The sequence below is a fragment of the Mustela erminea genome, chromosome 6 (assembly GCF_009829155.1).
Source record: "Mustela erminea isolate mMusErm1 chromosome 6, mMusErm1.Pri, whole genome shotgun sequence".
Classification (NCBI taxonomy): Eukaryota; Metazoa; Chordata; class Mammalia; order Carnivora; family Mustelidae; genus Mustela; species Mustela erminea.
In genome coordinates, this window is record NC_045619.1 from 89981174 (window position 1) to 89997046 (window position 15873).

General features: G+C 36.3%; 1 protein-coding gene and 1 pseudogene across 1 annotated transcript; one reads left to right on the forward strand and one right to left on the reverse strand.

The window, feature by feature from the left end:
* The first annotated feature begins 1266 nt into the window (after nucleotides 1-1266).
* LOC116592551 (olfactory receptor 9K2-like) lies at nucleotides 1267-2208 on the forward strand. Its single transcript, XM_032345714.1, has one exon. The coding sequence runs from the start codon at nucleotides 1267-1269 to the stop codon at nucleotides 2206-2208; it is 942 nt and encodes a 313-aa protein (XP_032201605.1).
* A 12766-nt stretch (nucleotides 2209-14974) lies between these two features.
* On the reverse strand, nucleotides 14975-15387 carry LOC116592442 (annotated as a pseudogene).
* Between the last annotated feature and the right edge of the window lie 486 nt (nucleotides 15388-15873).

The window sequence follows — 15873 nt, forward strand, 5'->3', positions numbered from 1 at the left end:
AAATGCTACCAAAGGAGAAAAGATGTGTGAGGTCATCCTTAATTGACACCAAGTGTGTTGTTTCATAGGAAAATACAAAAATATCTCACATTAACCAATGTTGTCTTGATTGCTTAGCAGGTAACCCCAAATCATAGGTTAATTTAGATATTTCTAGAAAATCAAATTTTATTTTTAAAACTACTGAGCTTTGACCATCAGGTTAAGAGTTTAATAAAACGTGGGGCACCTGGGTGGCTCAATGGGTTAAAGCCTCTGCCTTCGGCTTGGGTCATGATCCTGGGGTCCTGGGATCGAGCCCAGCATCAGGCTCTTTGCTCGGCGGAGATCCTGATTCTTCCTCTCTCTCTCTCTCTCTGCCTGCCTTTCTGCCTACTTGTGAGCTCTGTCTGTCAAATAAATAAATTAAAAAAATCTTAAAAAAAGAGTTTAATAAAACTTGCTTTTTAATCCAATACATTCTTTTTACATTTTGATTTATTCTTCACTTTGAAGTTTCTAATTTTTTCTCAAGTTTTGAAGTTGGAGATGACATGGATTTCTTGACAGATTTATACAGAGAAAAACAATATCAACAAACTTTACAGGATACAAATTCTAAAGGCATTGATCACATTTTATTTGCATTTAAATAAAATTAGACTTTTTCTGGAAGTTAAAGTTTGCTTTTATTTTTAAAGATATCAAATAAGACCGTTAACGCCTTAGTAACTTACTTGCTGTTGTAAGAGCTCTTTTTGGTAGAAAGTTCATATTATTTTGAAAAGAACTTTTATCTTTCTTTTGCTAGATTATTATTTTTACTGTTTTGAAGCAAAGTATTATTACAAAAATGAATATAAAATGATAAATGAAATTTAAGGAAGTGTCTTTTTCTTAGTATGAAGAATTAGACGTTAGTACTTTGAAATCACAAATGACATCTTGCAAACCATCTGTGTGACAAGATAGAAAGACATAAGGACGTATCAGACTTTGTTGTGTTGAAATTCGCAGTAAACTTGAATACAAAATATTTCACCTTGAGTTTAAATTCTAATTAGAACTTTAACAGTTGTGTTGCCTTAACCAGTTTTGTTACCCTAGGCACATCAAATATCTCTCATCTTGAATTTTCTCATGTGTGTAAACTTAATGGGACTTAACTTGAAAGTATTCTGTCAACTATAAGTTTTTTTTTAAATGTAAAGTATTATATGTGATGGTAGAGAAATAATGGAAACTTCATCTGTTGACTTTCTATTGTACTTCTAGCAGAAATTTGCCATGGGTGACAAGGGCGGAGACAACCATTCAGAAGTGACTGACTTCATTCTTGTAGGCATCAGGGTCCGTCCAGAGCTCCACAGTCTCCTCTTTCTACTATTCCTGATTGTTTATGGGATGGTTCTTTTGGGGAACCTTAGCATGATTGGCATCATTGTGACTGATCCCCGGCTGAACACACCAATGTATTTCTTCCTAGGCAATCTTTCCATCATTGACCTCTCCTACTCCACTGTGATTGTACCCAAAGCCATGGTCAACATCCTGTCTCAGAAAAAGACCATATCTTTTGCAGGTTGTGTGGCTCAGCTATTTCTTTATGCACTCTTCATGGTCACAGAGGCTTTTGTCCTGGCAGCCATGGCGTATGATCGCTTCATTGCCATCTGCAACCCACTCCTCTACACTGTCCGGATGTCAAGAAGCCTCTGTATGCAGTTGGTGGCTGGTTCCTATCTCTGTGGCTGGGTCAGTTCCATCCTTCAAATCAGTGTAACCTTCTCAATGTCTTTCTGTGCTTCCCGAGTCATTGATCACTTCTACTGTGATTCCAACCCAATTGAGAAGATCTCCTGTTCCAATATCTTTATGAATAAGATGGTGTCATTTAGTCTGGCTGTGCTCATTATTTTGCCCACAATAGTTGTTATTGTGGTATCTTACATGTATATTGTGTCTGCAGTCTTAAAAATCCGCTCCAGTGAAGGGAGGAAGAAAGCCTTCTCCACTTGCAGCTCCCACCTGGGGGTTGTAAGTTTGCTCTATGGGACTGTCTCCTTTGTCTACCTCACACCTCCAAGTAACCCTGAACTTCGTAAAGTGGCTTCTGTATGTTATATTTTGTTCACACCTATGCTGAACCCTTTAATCTACTCTCTAAGAAATAAGGATGTTAAAGATGCCATGAAAAAAGTCCTATGGAAGAAAAAAGTTGTGATTTAAATCTTCTTCCACCTGTTCTACTGTTTCTTGTACCAACTGATTTTGTCTCCTTGATCTTCTAGACTGAGGCATTTTAAAGCTCAGGTTTACTTAAAACATAAAAAAACCCACCCCCTCAAGGAAAAATGCATCTCAACTGTTTTATTCCACAGCATTAATAACATCCTGTAAAGAAAGCTCCAAATAACATATTCACTTTTTCTCAAGGCAATATTAAATCTGAAAATTCTGGACACCATGGAAATCTACTGTATTTCTATAAAGGGTTATTTATTTTTCACTCTGTAGGCAGTAATATGTTATGCAAATGGGGAAGTATAGAATTTTATAGTTTTGCTTCCCTGTGTAAGTAAAATAGAAATGCAGAAATGATTAACTTAGAAACTGATATAATAATTAACTTAGAATATAATGATATAATGATTAACTTAGAAACTGTGTGACCCAGTGCTTTATATGCAAATGGTAGTTAGTATAAATGTTAGTGTTATGCTTTGGTTTCCATGTCAGGCAAAAGATAAGAGAGCATGTGGATATAATGAGGAGGAAAGGGAAAGGTAGAATAACCAGTGATCTTTGTTGAATTAAAGTGGCCAAAGAAGAAACATGTGAAAATTGCATTATTTTATAAATTAAGACATTTTATTTGATTTTCTTTGAATGACACAGTCATCTCTACTTTGCTATTATACAATGAAAACATTTTAGGATGTTTATGATATTTTACAACTCATGCTTTCTATGTTTTGGATAATATGCAGTTAGTGAAAGCATCATATTGAAATGAAATTAGCTTGAGACTCTCAGTTAAAAATATCATAAGGCCTTACAATAACTTTAATGAGTGTGTGCATGCATGTGTTATGTTTTTTGTATGTATGAGTGTGTTTATTAACTTGGTTAAGGAGTAATAAAATTGTTATTAGTGCTAAGCATCAAATGTCAATTGAGAGAAGAGTGGTTAATGCAGCAGCAACCCACAGATTTGACAGGTATCAAGGGAAGCCGAGTTCTAGAGAAAATCATAACAGGTCACTATTTTTACAAGCACTCTAAGTAATAATTCAGGGAAACTGAAATGCTGAATTTCTGATATTTCAGAATATAACTATATTTCAAATAACTGAAGCCAGTTAATACTTAAGTCCAAACAAAATCAAACGTGGAAAAAAGCTAAACCTAAGAAATAAGATATAGTGACCAGTTTTGTCCATGTACTTGGCATTGTGAAAGCCTAAAACATGGGTATCTGATTAGGCCCTTTTTTTTTTTTTTCAATTTTTGTTTAGATAGCAAAGCTTTCTTTGATGAATACACAAGCATTCATGTTGTGGGCTAACGTTCATTAGGGTTAGAGATTTGATTAATAATTATATAAGAAAGAGATCTGCAAAATTATTTTAAAATATGAAGGTTATATTTATCCCCTCCTCCCTAAACCTGTGGATCTACCATTATTTTTGGTACTCCGAGGCAACCATTTAATTGATATTTCAGAAAAACATTATTTGAGAGCAAAATAGGAATCCAAATCAGCTTGGGAAAGTGATCATTGTCCTCGATTATTATTATTCTGGAAAATACCCTTTTTAGGTTTAGGTTTTATATATTTCCATTGGATTCCCATTACTGTTAGAGTATCACTCTGTTGTAGATCTAACAAGTGCAGGTTACTAAGAACTGTTGGGAAAAGGCAATAGAATATTGGATAAAAATACAGCCTAGATTCCTTTGCTTTAGTTTTTGTCTGGTTGATTCATATTTCCTGCTTTGTAACCTTAACAGATAAAAGTATTCCAGTGTATAACCTCACAAGTGGCATCACTGAAACCACTTTAAATGTTTGAAGGAATCTGGGAAAGTTGAAAACCAAGGCAGAATACTTCCAAAGGTGCTCAGTAAGGTCTTTATGATTTTCTTTCCATTGCCATAAACACTTTCTTTGGTAATTTTTTTTCTGGGCCTCCTACGAAAAGTAGTGCCTAATTTATATAATGTATATCTTTCTTGTTACTTGTGCCATCAAGATGCCATTGGAACATCCCAATGTCTTACCAACCTTCTGTTGACTTTCGTTGACAAAGTCTTTTTTTTAAAAAAATGATGCATGGATTGCTTATGAAACACTGCAACATCCAAGAGACTTTGAAGATTACATTCTGCACCATAGACATCACAAGTTGTTATTTAGGGGTGACTTTAAAATTGTACACAAAAATCCACATAGAAAAATCTTTTAATACTGATACCAACTTGAGAGGCTGAAGAGTGAACTCAGTTTCTCAAACACTATTAACTTATTTGTTGTGTTGTACTGCAGGATTCATCTTTCTTGATTACAAGTTTTTGGATATGCATGTATATTAATTGCCCTATTACATCATGTATTGCATTTTGTCTTTAAATTTTATGTATTATTGATGGTTACCTAATATTTCGTGTAATGATGGAGAACTTTGGTGAAGGCATTTATAATAATATTTTCTATTGCCAGGATGTTAACATTCTCTGGCTCTGATAGTTGTAAATGGTAATTAAGCACTGATTTGAAATTCACTAACATAGGTTAGAATGATTACATTAAGCACTGTGGACAAGCGCCCAGAACTTGCTTCAATGTCTTTTCCTTAAGATAATTTCAACTTCTTATTATGAGATTTCACCTTTTTATGGTGATTGGAGAAGCTGAACTGATTAGATATTGTAAAATATGGTAATGTTGAGTTGACATTGGATTGTTTGTTATACTTACTCTCGTATGTTGATTATCAGATGTCATTTTGTCCAGTCCCCTGAAAGCAATGTTGGTCATAAAATCAATAAAAATTTTGAATGTGTGTAAGCTATTATTCTAGAGGTCTAAGTGAGGACAAAGCTACTTACTTGTGAAGCCTAGTGAGGGAGAGGAAGAGGGAAGAGATGGGATAAGAAAAAAACAATGTATGGGGTGCCTGGGTGGTTCAGTGGGTTAAAGCCTCTGCCTTTGGCTTGGGTCATGATCTCAGGATCCTGGGCTCGAGCCCTACATTGGGCTATCTGCTCAGTGGGGAGCCTGCTTCCCTTCCTCTCTCTCTGCCTGCCTCTCTGCCTACTTGTGATCTCTGTCAAATAAATAAATAAAATCATTAAAAAAAGAAAAAAACAATGTATCCTCGAAGTGAACATATGAAAAATGGAATTAGTTTCAAAGTAATTTCTTAATTATTTCAATTTTGTGAAAAAACAAAAAATGAAAACAAGAACTTTAACCAAAGACTGATTTTCCTATTTGTTCATTTTTATGAAATATGGCTTCTAGGTTTTGAAATAGTTTCTTTTACCCTTACCAACATTTAAAAATCATCTATTTATTTACATTGTTTGGCACTAGGACAACTGGCATCAGTTTCTTCAACTGAATATCTTGTACTTAGGTTGCTTTTGTGGCAACTTACATAAATTTACTTTGGATGACTTAGGCAAAACCTAAATAATTAGACATGTAAATTTTGTTTGGTTCTGTCTGCACATCCACAATTGTAAGGCTGGAAAGGGTGAGTTGTTTAGTCAGCATTACAGGAAATTAGAAAGTGCGAAATTGGCAAAAATATTTTTTTAAAGATTTTATTTATTTATTTGACAGAGAGAGATCACAAATAGACAGAGAGGCAGGCAGAGAGAGAGAGAGGGAAGGAGGCTCCCCGCTGAGCAGAGAGCCCAATGTGGGGCTCAATCCCAGGACCCTGAGATCATGACCCGAGCCGAAGGCAGCGGCTTAACCCACTGAGCCACCCAGGCGCCCCTGGCAAAGAATTTCTAAATAGGATCTAAATATGTTTAATCCCATGCTATTGGAAATATTTACTACACAAAGTTCAGTGGTGGAGGGAGCAGCATTTAACTTTAATGTCTCACATCAACATACTTAGAGAGAAGTATCAAGATGTTTTGGAAGCTAAGGGTTGTTGCTCTTGTCACTGAGGAAGGGAAGATTGTCTGATACCTCAGGGGCATCTAACCCAGGTGTATGAGACCAGAACATCAATGGTTAATCCTTCTCAGCATCACTGTCTCCTAAAGAGATTGAATTTAAGTTTTCTCAGTGTTATTTGTGTCCCAACTTCTTTTTTTTTAATTTTTTATTTTTATAAGCATATAATATATTTTTATCCCCAGGGGTACAGGTCTGTGAATCGCCAGGTTTACACACTTCACAGCACTCACCAAAACACATACCCTCCCCAATGTCCATAACCTCACCCCCCCCTTCTCCCAAGCCCCCTCCCCCCAGCAACCCTGTCCCAACTTCTTTAAAGACATCCATTATTAATTTGTGGGTTGTACTTATCAATCCAGCAAACTGTTAGACTATTTGCATGAATCAGCGCATTAATTTAAAAATCTCTGGTAAGTACAAATTCTACCCAGTATCTATTTCACCACTAAAAGAGCCCTCAAAATTCATTCATTTCAACATACTTTGCATTTTGCCAGGATGTATCCAAAAAACAGTCAAATTTTAAAGCCAGTCTTTTACAAATTCTGCCTCTGCTTTGGAGTACTATTCCTCTCTCAGTGTGCTGGGTTCTGATTCTGGTAACTGCACTCATGAAAATTAGGAATAGGATGGATGTAAAGGGAATTAGTTTCTTCTTTCAAGAAATGTCCTCAAGAGTCCTAGCATCTTAGAGCAGGTAGAAAAGAGCTCCATCAGGAAAATGAGTGGGTTTGTTTCCTATGCAAATGTGGTTGGGGTAGGGTGTCAAAAATATCAGGATATTCAAATTGTTGCAAATAATCTACATACCCAGATGTCCAGAGTTTACTCGTGTAAGAGATGTCAGAGGTATGAATTGAGATATTTTGTAATCAGCAAAACCAAAAAATCATACTCTGGGGTTTAAGTTTTCTGCTATTTTAATCTTTGCAGCTCAAAATATGAGATTATCTTAACGGTGACAGAAATTTCCTATATAAGGGTGTGAATTTATTTATTTATTTATTATTTATTTATTTTTAAATTATATTTATTTATTTATGAGGGAGAGAATGAGAGAGAGAGAGAGAGAGCACAAGAGGGAGAAAGTCAGAGGCAGACACAGACTGCCTGCCGAGCAGGGCACCTGATGCGGGACTCCGTCTCTGCACTCCGGGATCATGATCCAAGCCAAAGACAGCCTCTCAACCAGCTGAGCCACCCAGGTGCCCTAATGGTGTGAATTTAAAAATCTAAACTTAATTTTTATGTTATCAGAAGTACTTACGCATTTAAAAAAAAAAAAAAAGAAGTACTTACGCTATGTTGTAGTCTTTTGATCAATCTTGCCATACTTTTATCTCATGACGCTGACTATAAGGTTTATCACATTCTTGCTTTCATGGGCACATGATTCCATTTAACCATTTAATTAATGTCATAAGTTAAAGGACAGTTTTGCCACAAATGGTGTGAATGTCTAGGTTCTATTCCCAATATAAAATGGAGTTTCTTTTTCTTATAGTTTTGGCTAATTTTACCTGATTCAGTTACAACCATGTACTCTGAAATCAATTTTGGCTATTTGTTTAGAGTTTTGGGTACAAGTCATAAAAACTAAATAACCTAGATAGAAAGTTATTTATTAGAAAGGTAAGAGTATTGGTGACATACAGAATTGATATGCAGAAGAAGAAGATTTAAAATAGGGTAAGACTAAACACACTGCAGAGAATGAAGCAGGACATAGAGGTGTGGTATTGCAGGGACCCTTTGGAAGAGAATGTCACAAGTTAGAAATCATGTTATTATCTTAGTCACTCTGCTGACTTCAAATTCTGGTGAGGAAGACTTCTCTTGGCCTTCATTTGTTATGGGCCCATCCATTCACTAAAGGAAGATGGGATGCCTAGATTGAGTGCAGTAGACTATCAAACTGGAAACTGTTAATGCCTCAAAAATAAATCAGGCATTGTTGAGAAAGAGGAAATGGAAACCAGATAGGAAAAAAATCAATATGTAGCCATGATACAATTTTAATTCTCAATTCTTGGAGGACATTCTAACTGGGTGATGCTTAAATAATAATAATTTTGTCAGAAAATTATTATTATTGGGTTGCCTAGCATTTAAACACCTTGCTCTATTTGGGAAGCTGCCCATGTACATTTATTGGTGGGGATGTACCCTCATTCCTTTTATGGAAGTCTGAAGATTGAAAAGCTTATCTCTCTGTTCCTGGAAGCTAGATCATAGGCATATGACCAGGAGCTAGATAATTTGATGCTTTTGCCTGGGGCTTTTGAATTTGAAAGAATAATGGTAAGAAAACTTAATAGTTTTAAATGAACACTATTGGTAATGATGATAGGATCTAATGAATGAAAATCTTTTCCCTTTTTCTTGTGGTACTATTTCACTGTCCTGTATTATTGATGGTGACACAAGTGTGGTTGCCAATACTGAGCAGCATGCTCAAAATTAGTTTCTACTCATTTTCTGAGTCAGGTTTTTTGCCTTTCTGCAAATTTTGTGAGTTTCCCCTTATTAATTTTTTTAACAGCTTTATTGAGGTCTAATTGATATAGAAACTGCATATATTTAATATATGCAATTTATTTTTTAATTAAAAAAAGATTTTATTTATTTATTTGACAGAGAGAGAGATCACGAGTAGCCATAGAGGCAGGCAGAGAGAGAGGGGGATGCAGGCTCCCTGCTGAGCAGAGAGCCAGATGTGGGGCTTGATCCCAGGACCCTGGGATCATGACCTGAGCCGAAGGCAGAGGTTTTTAACACACTGAGCCACCCAGGCACCCCTAATATATACAATTTAATGAATTTGGAAATATGCATACACTAGTGAAGCCATTGCTGTCATCAAGGTTGCAAACACACCCATTACCTCCAACAGTTTGCTCCTGCCCCATTGTTTTCTTGATTTTTTTTTTAAAGATTTAAAAAAATTTATTTGACAGAGATATAGAGAGCACAATTACAGAGGCAGGCAGAAGGATAGGGAGAAGCAGGGTCTCTGTTTGAGCAGGGAGTCCCACACAGGACTCAATCCCAAGACCCTGGGATCATGACTTGAGTGGAAGGTAGCTGCTTAAACAGACTGAACCACCCAGGTGCCCCTCTTTGGTTTGGTTTTGCTTTACTTGTTTGGTTGTTGTCGTTTTAAGATTTTATATATTTATTTGAGACAGAGAGAAAGAGCAGAATAAAAGGGCAGGCGAGGGGAAGAGGGAGAAGCAGATTCCTCACTGAGCAGGGAGCCTCGCTTGATCCAGGGACCCTAGTTAAGATCTGAGCTGAAGACAGACGCTTAACCAACTGAGCCACCCAGGAGCCTCTTGGTTGTTTGAATGGTGAGAATACTTAAGGATCTACCCTTCAAAAAATCTGGAGTGTACCATATGAGTTGTAAACCATAGGCACTTGCTAAACAAAATAAGAAGAATAAAAGTTTATGATTCCACTTGCTGAGGTATCTAAAATAGTTAAGCTTATAGAAATAGAGTCAAATGGTGGTGGTGGTTAGAGGCTAGGGGAAAAGAAAATGGTGAGTTGTTTCCCAGGTGTCATGCAACAGCTATGCAACATGAGTCAGTTTTAGAGATCTGTACAGCATAGTGCCTATAGTTAACAATTCAGTATTGTGCACTGAAAAATTTGGTAAGAAGCTAGATCTCATGCAGTATATTCTCCCTACTTCTTTAGCCATTCTTTTATTGTTGAATATTCACTTTGTTTATGTTTTTGCTACAATAAACATCTTTCTGCACACATAATTATGTACTGCCTGTATTTTCTGTATGAAATACATTCCCAAAAGCAAAATTGTTAAATCAAAACTTCTATGCATTTCCATTTTGGTAGGTGTTTAGTAGATGTTTCTTAATTGTTTTCTTTAAAAAATATGTATCATATGTCATATTGATGGCATGCGTGCATCTCCTTGTCTTTTATCACCACCAGCACTGGGTGCTAACAATCTTAATTTTGTCAATCAGATGGGCGAAGAATGCATTGTCCACAGTACTGTTGCACTAGGACACTTCCAACATTTTTGCTCTTATTGTTCTAATATTTGAATGTGTAACTTAGACATAAGACATAAATATATTGTTTTATAAATTCAGTTGGAAAATATTTGCCATTTGACTATACTAGTTAGGCAATTAAATTTATTATAGCACTGATTTTTGGATATATTTCTTTGACCAGATTTTTTAATCCCTGTTTCTGTGTGTCTTCCTTTTTCTTTTTCTTTTGAATTGGTTATTTTTAACAGATTATTAGTATTAGTATTATTAGATTATTATTATTACTATTATTAGATTATTAGTATTAGTATTATTCCTAGAAATTTCCACAGGCTCATTTAACCTAACAAGGGGCAATTACTAAATGTTTATCATTTTCCTAAACAATACAAGACATTAGACCTCTTTAATGCTGTCATTTTTTACTCCGTTGCTTTCATTTAATTTTAGTCTTATTTTTGAAATTTATATAACATTACATAATACTATTTATTTACATTTATCTATTTAACCATTTCTTTATTCACCATTCTTTTTTTATTTTTATTTTTTTAAAAGATTTTATTTACTTATTTGAGAGTGAGAGAGAATGAGAATGAGAGATAGAGCATGAGAGGAGAGACATCAGCTGGAGAAGCAGACTCCATGCCGAGCAGGGAACCCCATGTGGGACTTGATCCTGAACTCTAAGATCATGACCTGAGCCAAAGGCAGTCGCTTAACCAACTGAGCCATCCAGGCATCCTATCATTCTTTTTTTAAATTAATGTATTATTTGCTTCAGTGGTACAGATCAGTGAATCATCAGTCTTACGCAATTCACAGCACTCAACATAGCACACATCCTCCCCAATGTCCATAACCGAGTCACCCTATCCCTACCCCCACCTCCCAGCAACCCTCAATTTGTTTCCTGGGATTAAGGTCTCTTATGGTTTGTCTCCCTCCCCAGTCCCCACCTTGTTTCATTTTTTTCCTCCCTACTCCCCAACACCCCCGCCCTGCCTCTCAAATTCCTGGTATCAGAGAGATCATATGATAATTGTCTTTTTCTGATTGACTTATTTCGCTTAGCAAAATACCCTCTAGTTCCATCCACGTCTTTGCAAATGGAAAGATTTCATTTTTTGGATGGCTGCATCGTATTCTATCATGTATATATACCACATCTTCTTTATCCATTCATCTGTTGATGGACATCTAGGTTCTTTCCATAGTTTGGCTATTGTGGACTTTGTTGCTAGAAAGATTTGGGTGCATGTGCCCCCTTGAATCACTACATTTGTATCTTTAGGGTCAACACCCAGTAGTGAGATTGCTGGGTTGTGGGGTAGCTCTATCTTCAACTTTTTGAGGAAACTCCATGCTGTTTTCCAGATTGGCTGCACCAGTTGCAATCCCAACAACAGCGTAGGAGGGTTCCCCTTTCTCGGCATCCTCGCCAGCATCTGTCATTTCCTGACTTGTTAATTTTAGCCATTCTGACTGGTGTGAGGTGGTACATCATTGTGGTTTTATTTGTATTTCCCCAATGCCGAGTGATAAAGAACACTTTTTGTGTGTGTGTGTGTCTGAGGCCATCTGGATGTCTCCTTTGCAAAAATGTCTGTTCATGTCTTCTGTCCATTTCTTGATTGGATTATTTGTTCTTTGGGTGTTGAGTTTGACAAGTTCTTTATAGATTTTGGATACTAGCCCTTTACCTGATATGTCATTTGCAAATATCTTCTTCCATTGTGTCAACTGTCTTTTGGTTTTGTTGACCGTTTGTGGTGCAAAAGATTTTGATCTTAAAGAAGTCCAAATGGTTCATTTTTGCCCTTGTTTCCCTTGTCTTTGGTGATGTTTTTAGGAAGAAGTTGCTGTGGCTGAGGTTGAAGAGATTGTTGCTTGTGTTCTGCTCAAGGATTTTGATGGATTCCTTTCTCATATTGAGGTCCTTCATCTATTTTGGGTCTATTTTTGTGTGTAGTGTAAGGTAATGGTCCAATTTCATTCTTCATGTGGCTGTCCAATTTTTCCAACACCATTTGCTGAAGAGACTGTCTTTTTTCCACTGGACATTATTTTCTGCTTTGTTTAAGTTTAGTTGACCATAAAGTTGGGGGTCTATTTCTGGGCTCTCTATTCTGTTCCATTGATCTGTGTGTCTGTTTTTGTGCCAGTACCATACTGTCTTGATGATGACAGCTTTATAATAGAGCTTGAAGTCTGGCATCGCGATGCCACCAACTTTGGTTTTCTTTTTCAACCTATATCTGGCTATTCAGCGTCTTTTCTAGTTCTACATAAATTTTAGGATTATTTGTTCCATTTATTTGAAAAACAAAAGATGGTATTTTGATAGGGATTGTATTAAATGTGTAGATTGCTTTAGGTAGCATGACTTTTTCACAATATTTTTTCTTCTAATTCATGAACATGAGATGTTTTTCCATTTCTTTGTGTCTTCCTCCATTTCTTTCATTAGTACTTTATAGTTTTGTTAGTGCAGATTCTTTGCCTCTTTGGTTAGGTTTATTCTAGGTATCTCATGGTTTTGGGTGCAACTGTAAATGGTTGTAAATGGGATCAACTCCATAATTTCTCTTTCTTCTGTCTTACTGTTGCTGTATAGAAATGCAACTGATTTCTGTGCATTGATTTTATATCCTGACACTTTACTGAATTCCTATATGAGTTCTAGCAGTTTTGGAGTGCAGTATTTTGGGTTTTCCACAGAAAGTATCATATCATCTGCAAAGAGTGATAGTTTGATTTCTTCCTTGCTGATTCGGATGCCTTTTATTTCTTTTTGTTGTCTGCTTGCTGAGGCTAGGTCTTCTAGTACTATGTTGAGTAGCAGTGGAGATAGTGGACAGCCTTGCTGTGTTTCTGACCTTAGGGGAAAAGCTCTCAGTTTTTCTCCATTAAGAATGATATTTGCTGTGGGTTTTTCATAGATGGCTTTGATGATATTGAGGTATATACCCTCTATGCCTAAACTTTGAATAGTTTTGATCAAGAAAGGATGCTGTACTTTGCCAAATGGTTTTCTAGCATCTATTGAGAGTATTATATGGTTCTTGTTCTTTCTTTTATTAATGTATTGTATCACATTGATTCATTTGTGAATGTTGAGCCAACCTTGCAGCCCTTGAATAAATCCCACTTGATAGTGGTGAGTAATCCTTTTAATGTACTGCTGGATCTTATTGGCTAGTATTTTGGTGAGAATTTTTGCATTCATGTTCATCAAGGATCTTGGTCTATAATTCTTGTTTTTGATTGGGTCTTTTCCTGGTTTTGGAATCTCCGTAATGCTGTCCTAATAAAATGAGTTTGAAAGTTTTCCTTCTATTTCTATTTTTTGGAACAGTTTAGGTGAATATGTATTAATTTTTCTTTGAATGTTTGGTAGAATTCCACTGGGAAGCCATCTGGCCCTGGGCTCTTGATTGTTGGGAGATTTTTGATGACTGCTTCAATCCCCTTACTGGTTATGAATCTGTTCTCTCCAGGTTTCCTATTTCCTTGTGGTTCAGTTTTGATAGTTTCTATGTCTCTAGGAATGCATCCATTTCTTCCTGACTGTCAAATTTGCTGGTGTGGAGTTGCTATAATATGTTCTTATAATTCTATTTCTATGGTGTTGGTTGTGATCTCTCCTCTTTCATTCATGATTTTATTTATTTCGGTCCTTTCTCATTTCTTTTTGATAAATCTGGTCAGGGGTTTGTTACTCTTACTAATTCTTTCAAAGGACCAGCTCCCACTTTCATTGATTGGTTCTAGTGTTCTTTTGGTTTCTATTTCATTGACTTCTGTTCTGATCTTTATTATTTCTCTTCTTCTGCTGGGTTTAGGTTTTCTTTGCTGTTCTGTCTCCAGCTGCTTTAGGTGTAGAGTTAGGTTGTATACTTGAGGCCTTTCTTGTTTCTTGAGTAAGGCTTGTATTGCTATATACTTTTCTCTCAGGACTGCCTACACTGTGTCCCAAAGATTTTGAACAGTTGTGTTTTCATTTGCATTTGTTTCCATAAAGTTTTAAAGTTCTTCTTTAATTTCCTGGCTCACCCATTCATTCTTTAGTAAGCTCTTTAGCCTCCATGTATTTGTTCTTTCCATCTTTCCTCTTGTGATTGACTTCTAGGTTAGGAGAATTTTGGTCTGAAAATATGCATGGAATGATCCTAGTCTTTTGGTACCAATTGAGACCTGATTTGTGACTCAAGACATGATGTATTCTGGGGAATGTTCCATGTGCACTAGAGAAGAATGTGTATTCTGTTGCTTTGAGATGGAATGTTCTGAATATATCTATGATGTCCATCTGGTGCAATGTGTCATTTAAAGCCTTTATTCCCTTGTCAATCTTTTGCTTAGATGATCTGTCTATTTCAGTGAGTGGGGGTGGTAAAGTTTCCTACTATTATTGTATTATTTTGATATTTTCTTCGATTTTGTTCTTAATTGGTTTATATAATTGGCTACTCCCATGTTCGAGGGATAGATACTTAAAATTTTTAGATCTTCTTGTAGGACAGACCCTTTAATTATGATATCATGTCCTTTCTTATCTCTTACCATAGTTTTTGGCTTAAAAATCTAATTGATCTGATATAAGGCTTGCCACCCCAGCTTTCTTTGGATGTCCATTAGCATGGTTAATTTTTCTTCACCCCCTCAGTTTAAATCTGGAGGTGTCTTTGGGTCTAAAGTGAGTTTTTTTGCAGACAGCATATCAAATCTATTCTGATATCCTGTGTCTATTTTTTTATTGTTTGCAGTTTTATACCTTTATTTGACAATCAGCAATTAGTTTTCATCTATGTTAACTGTCGGTAGATTTTTGAAAGTGGTGACTGGTACATAGGTGACCAGTGTGTAGAGCTTGTTTGGAGAATCTTCATCTTCATTATGGTTTCTGGACAACCACACATGGATGTGGAATGGAATGTTCCTTATTCCTTTGACCCAGACAGCTTTGTTGAGCCCTCATGTCAGTTTCACATTTGGAGTTCCCATCTCCTTCATGGAAAATTTCTGGATCTCTTTGAGTGACTGAGGGGCATGTTTCTTGAAAACCACTCCATGGATGCACTTATGAATGTTGATTGTGTATTCTCTGGTCACTACATCATCGACGGCAGAACAGCCCTTCTTACCCTTCTTACCCTTTTTCACAGGAGCCATTCTGCTGGGACTGGGTTGGAAAAGAAGAGTGCAAGGTATTGTGAGAGAGGGAAAGCTATCTTGTGTCTTTTGATGGGGACATTAACCCCATTTACATTCAGGGTAACTATTGAAAGAAGTGATTTTAGTGAAATTGTACTGCCTGTAATTTCACTGCTACTGTATATTTTCTCTGTTCCTTTCTGGTCTGTTACTTTCAGGCTCTGTCTTCGCTTAGAGGACCCCTTTCAATATTTCCTGTAGGGCTGGTTTGGTGTTTGCAAATTCTTCTAGTTTTTGTTTGTCCTGGAAACCTTTTTTCTCTTCTATTTACAATGATAGCCTAGCTGGATATAGTATTCTTGGCTGAATATTTTTCTCATTTACTGCTCTGAATATATCGTACCAGTCCTATCTGGCTTGCCAGGTCTCTCTGAATAGGTCTGCTGCCAATTTGATATTTCTACCATTGTATGCTACAGAACTCTTGTCCCGAGCTCCTTTCAG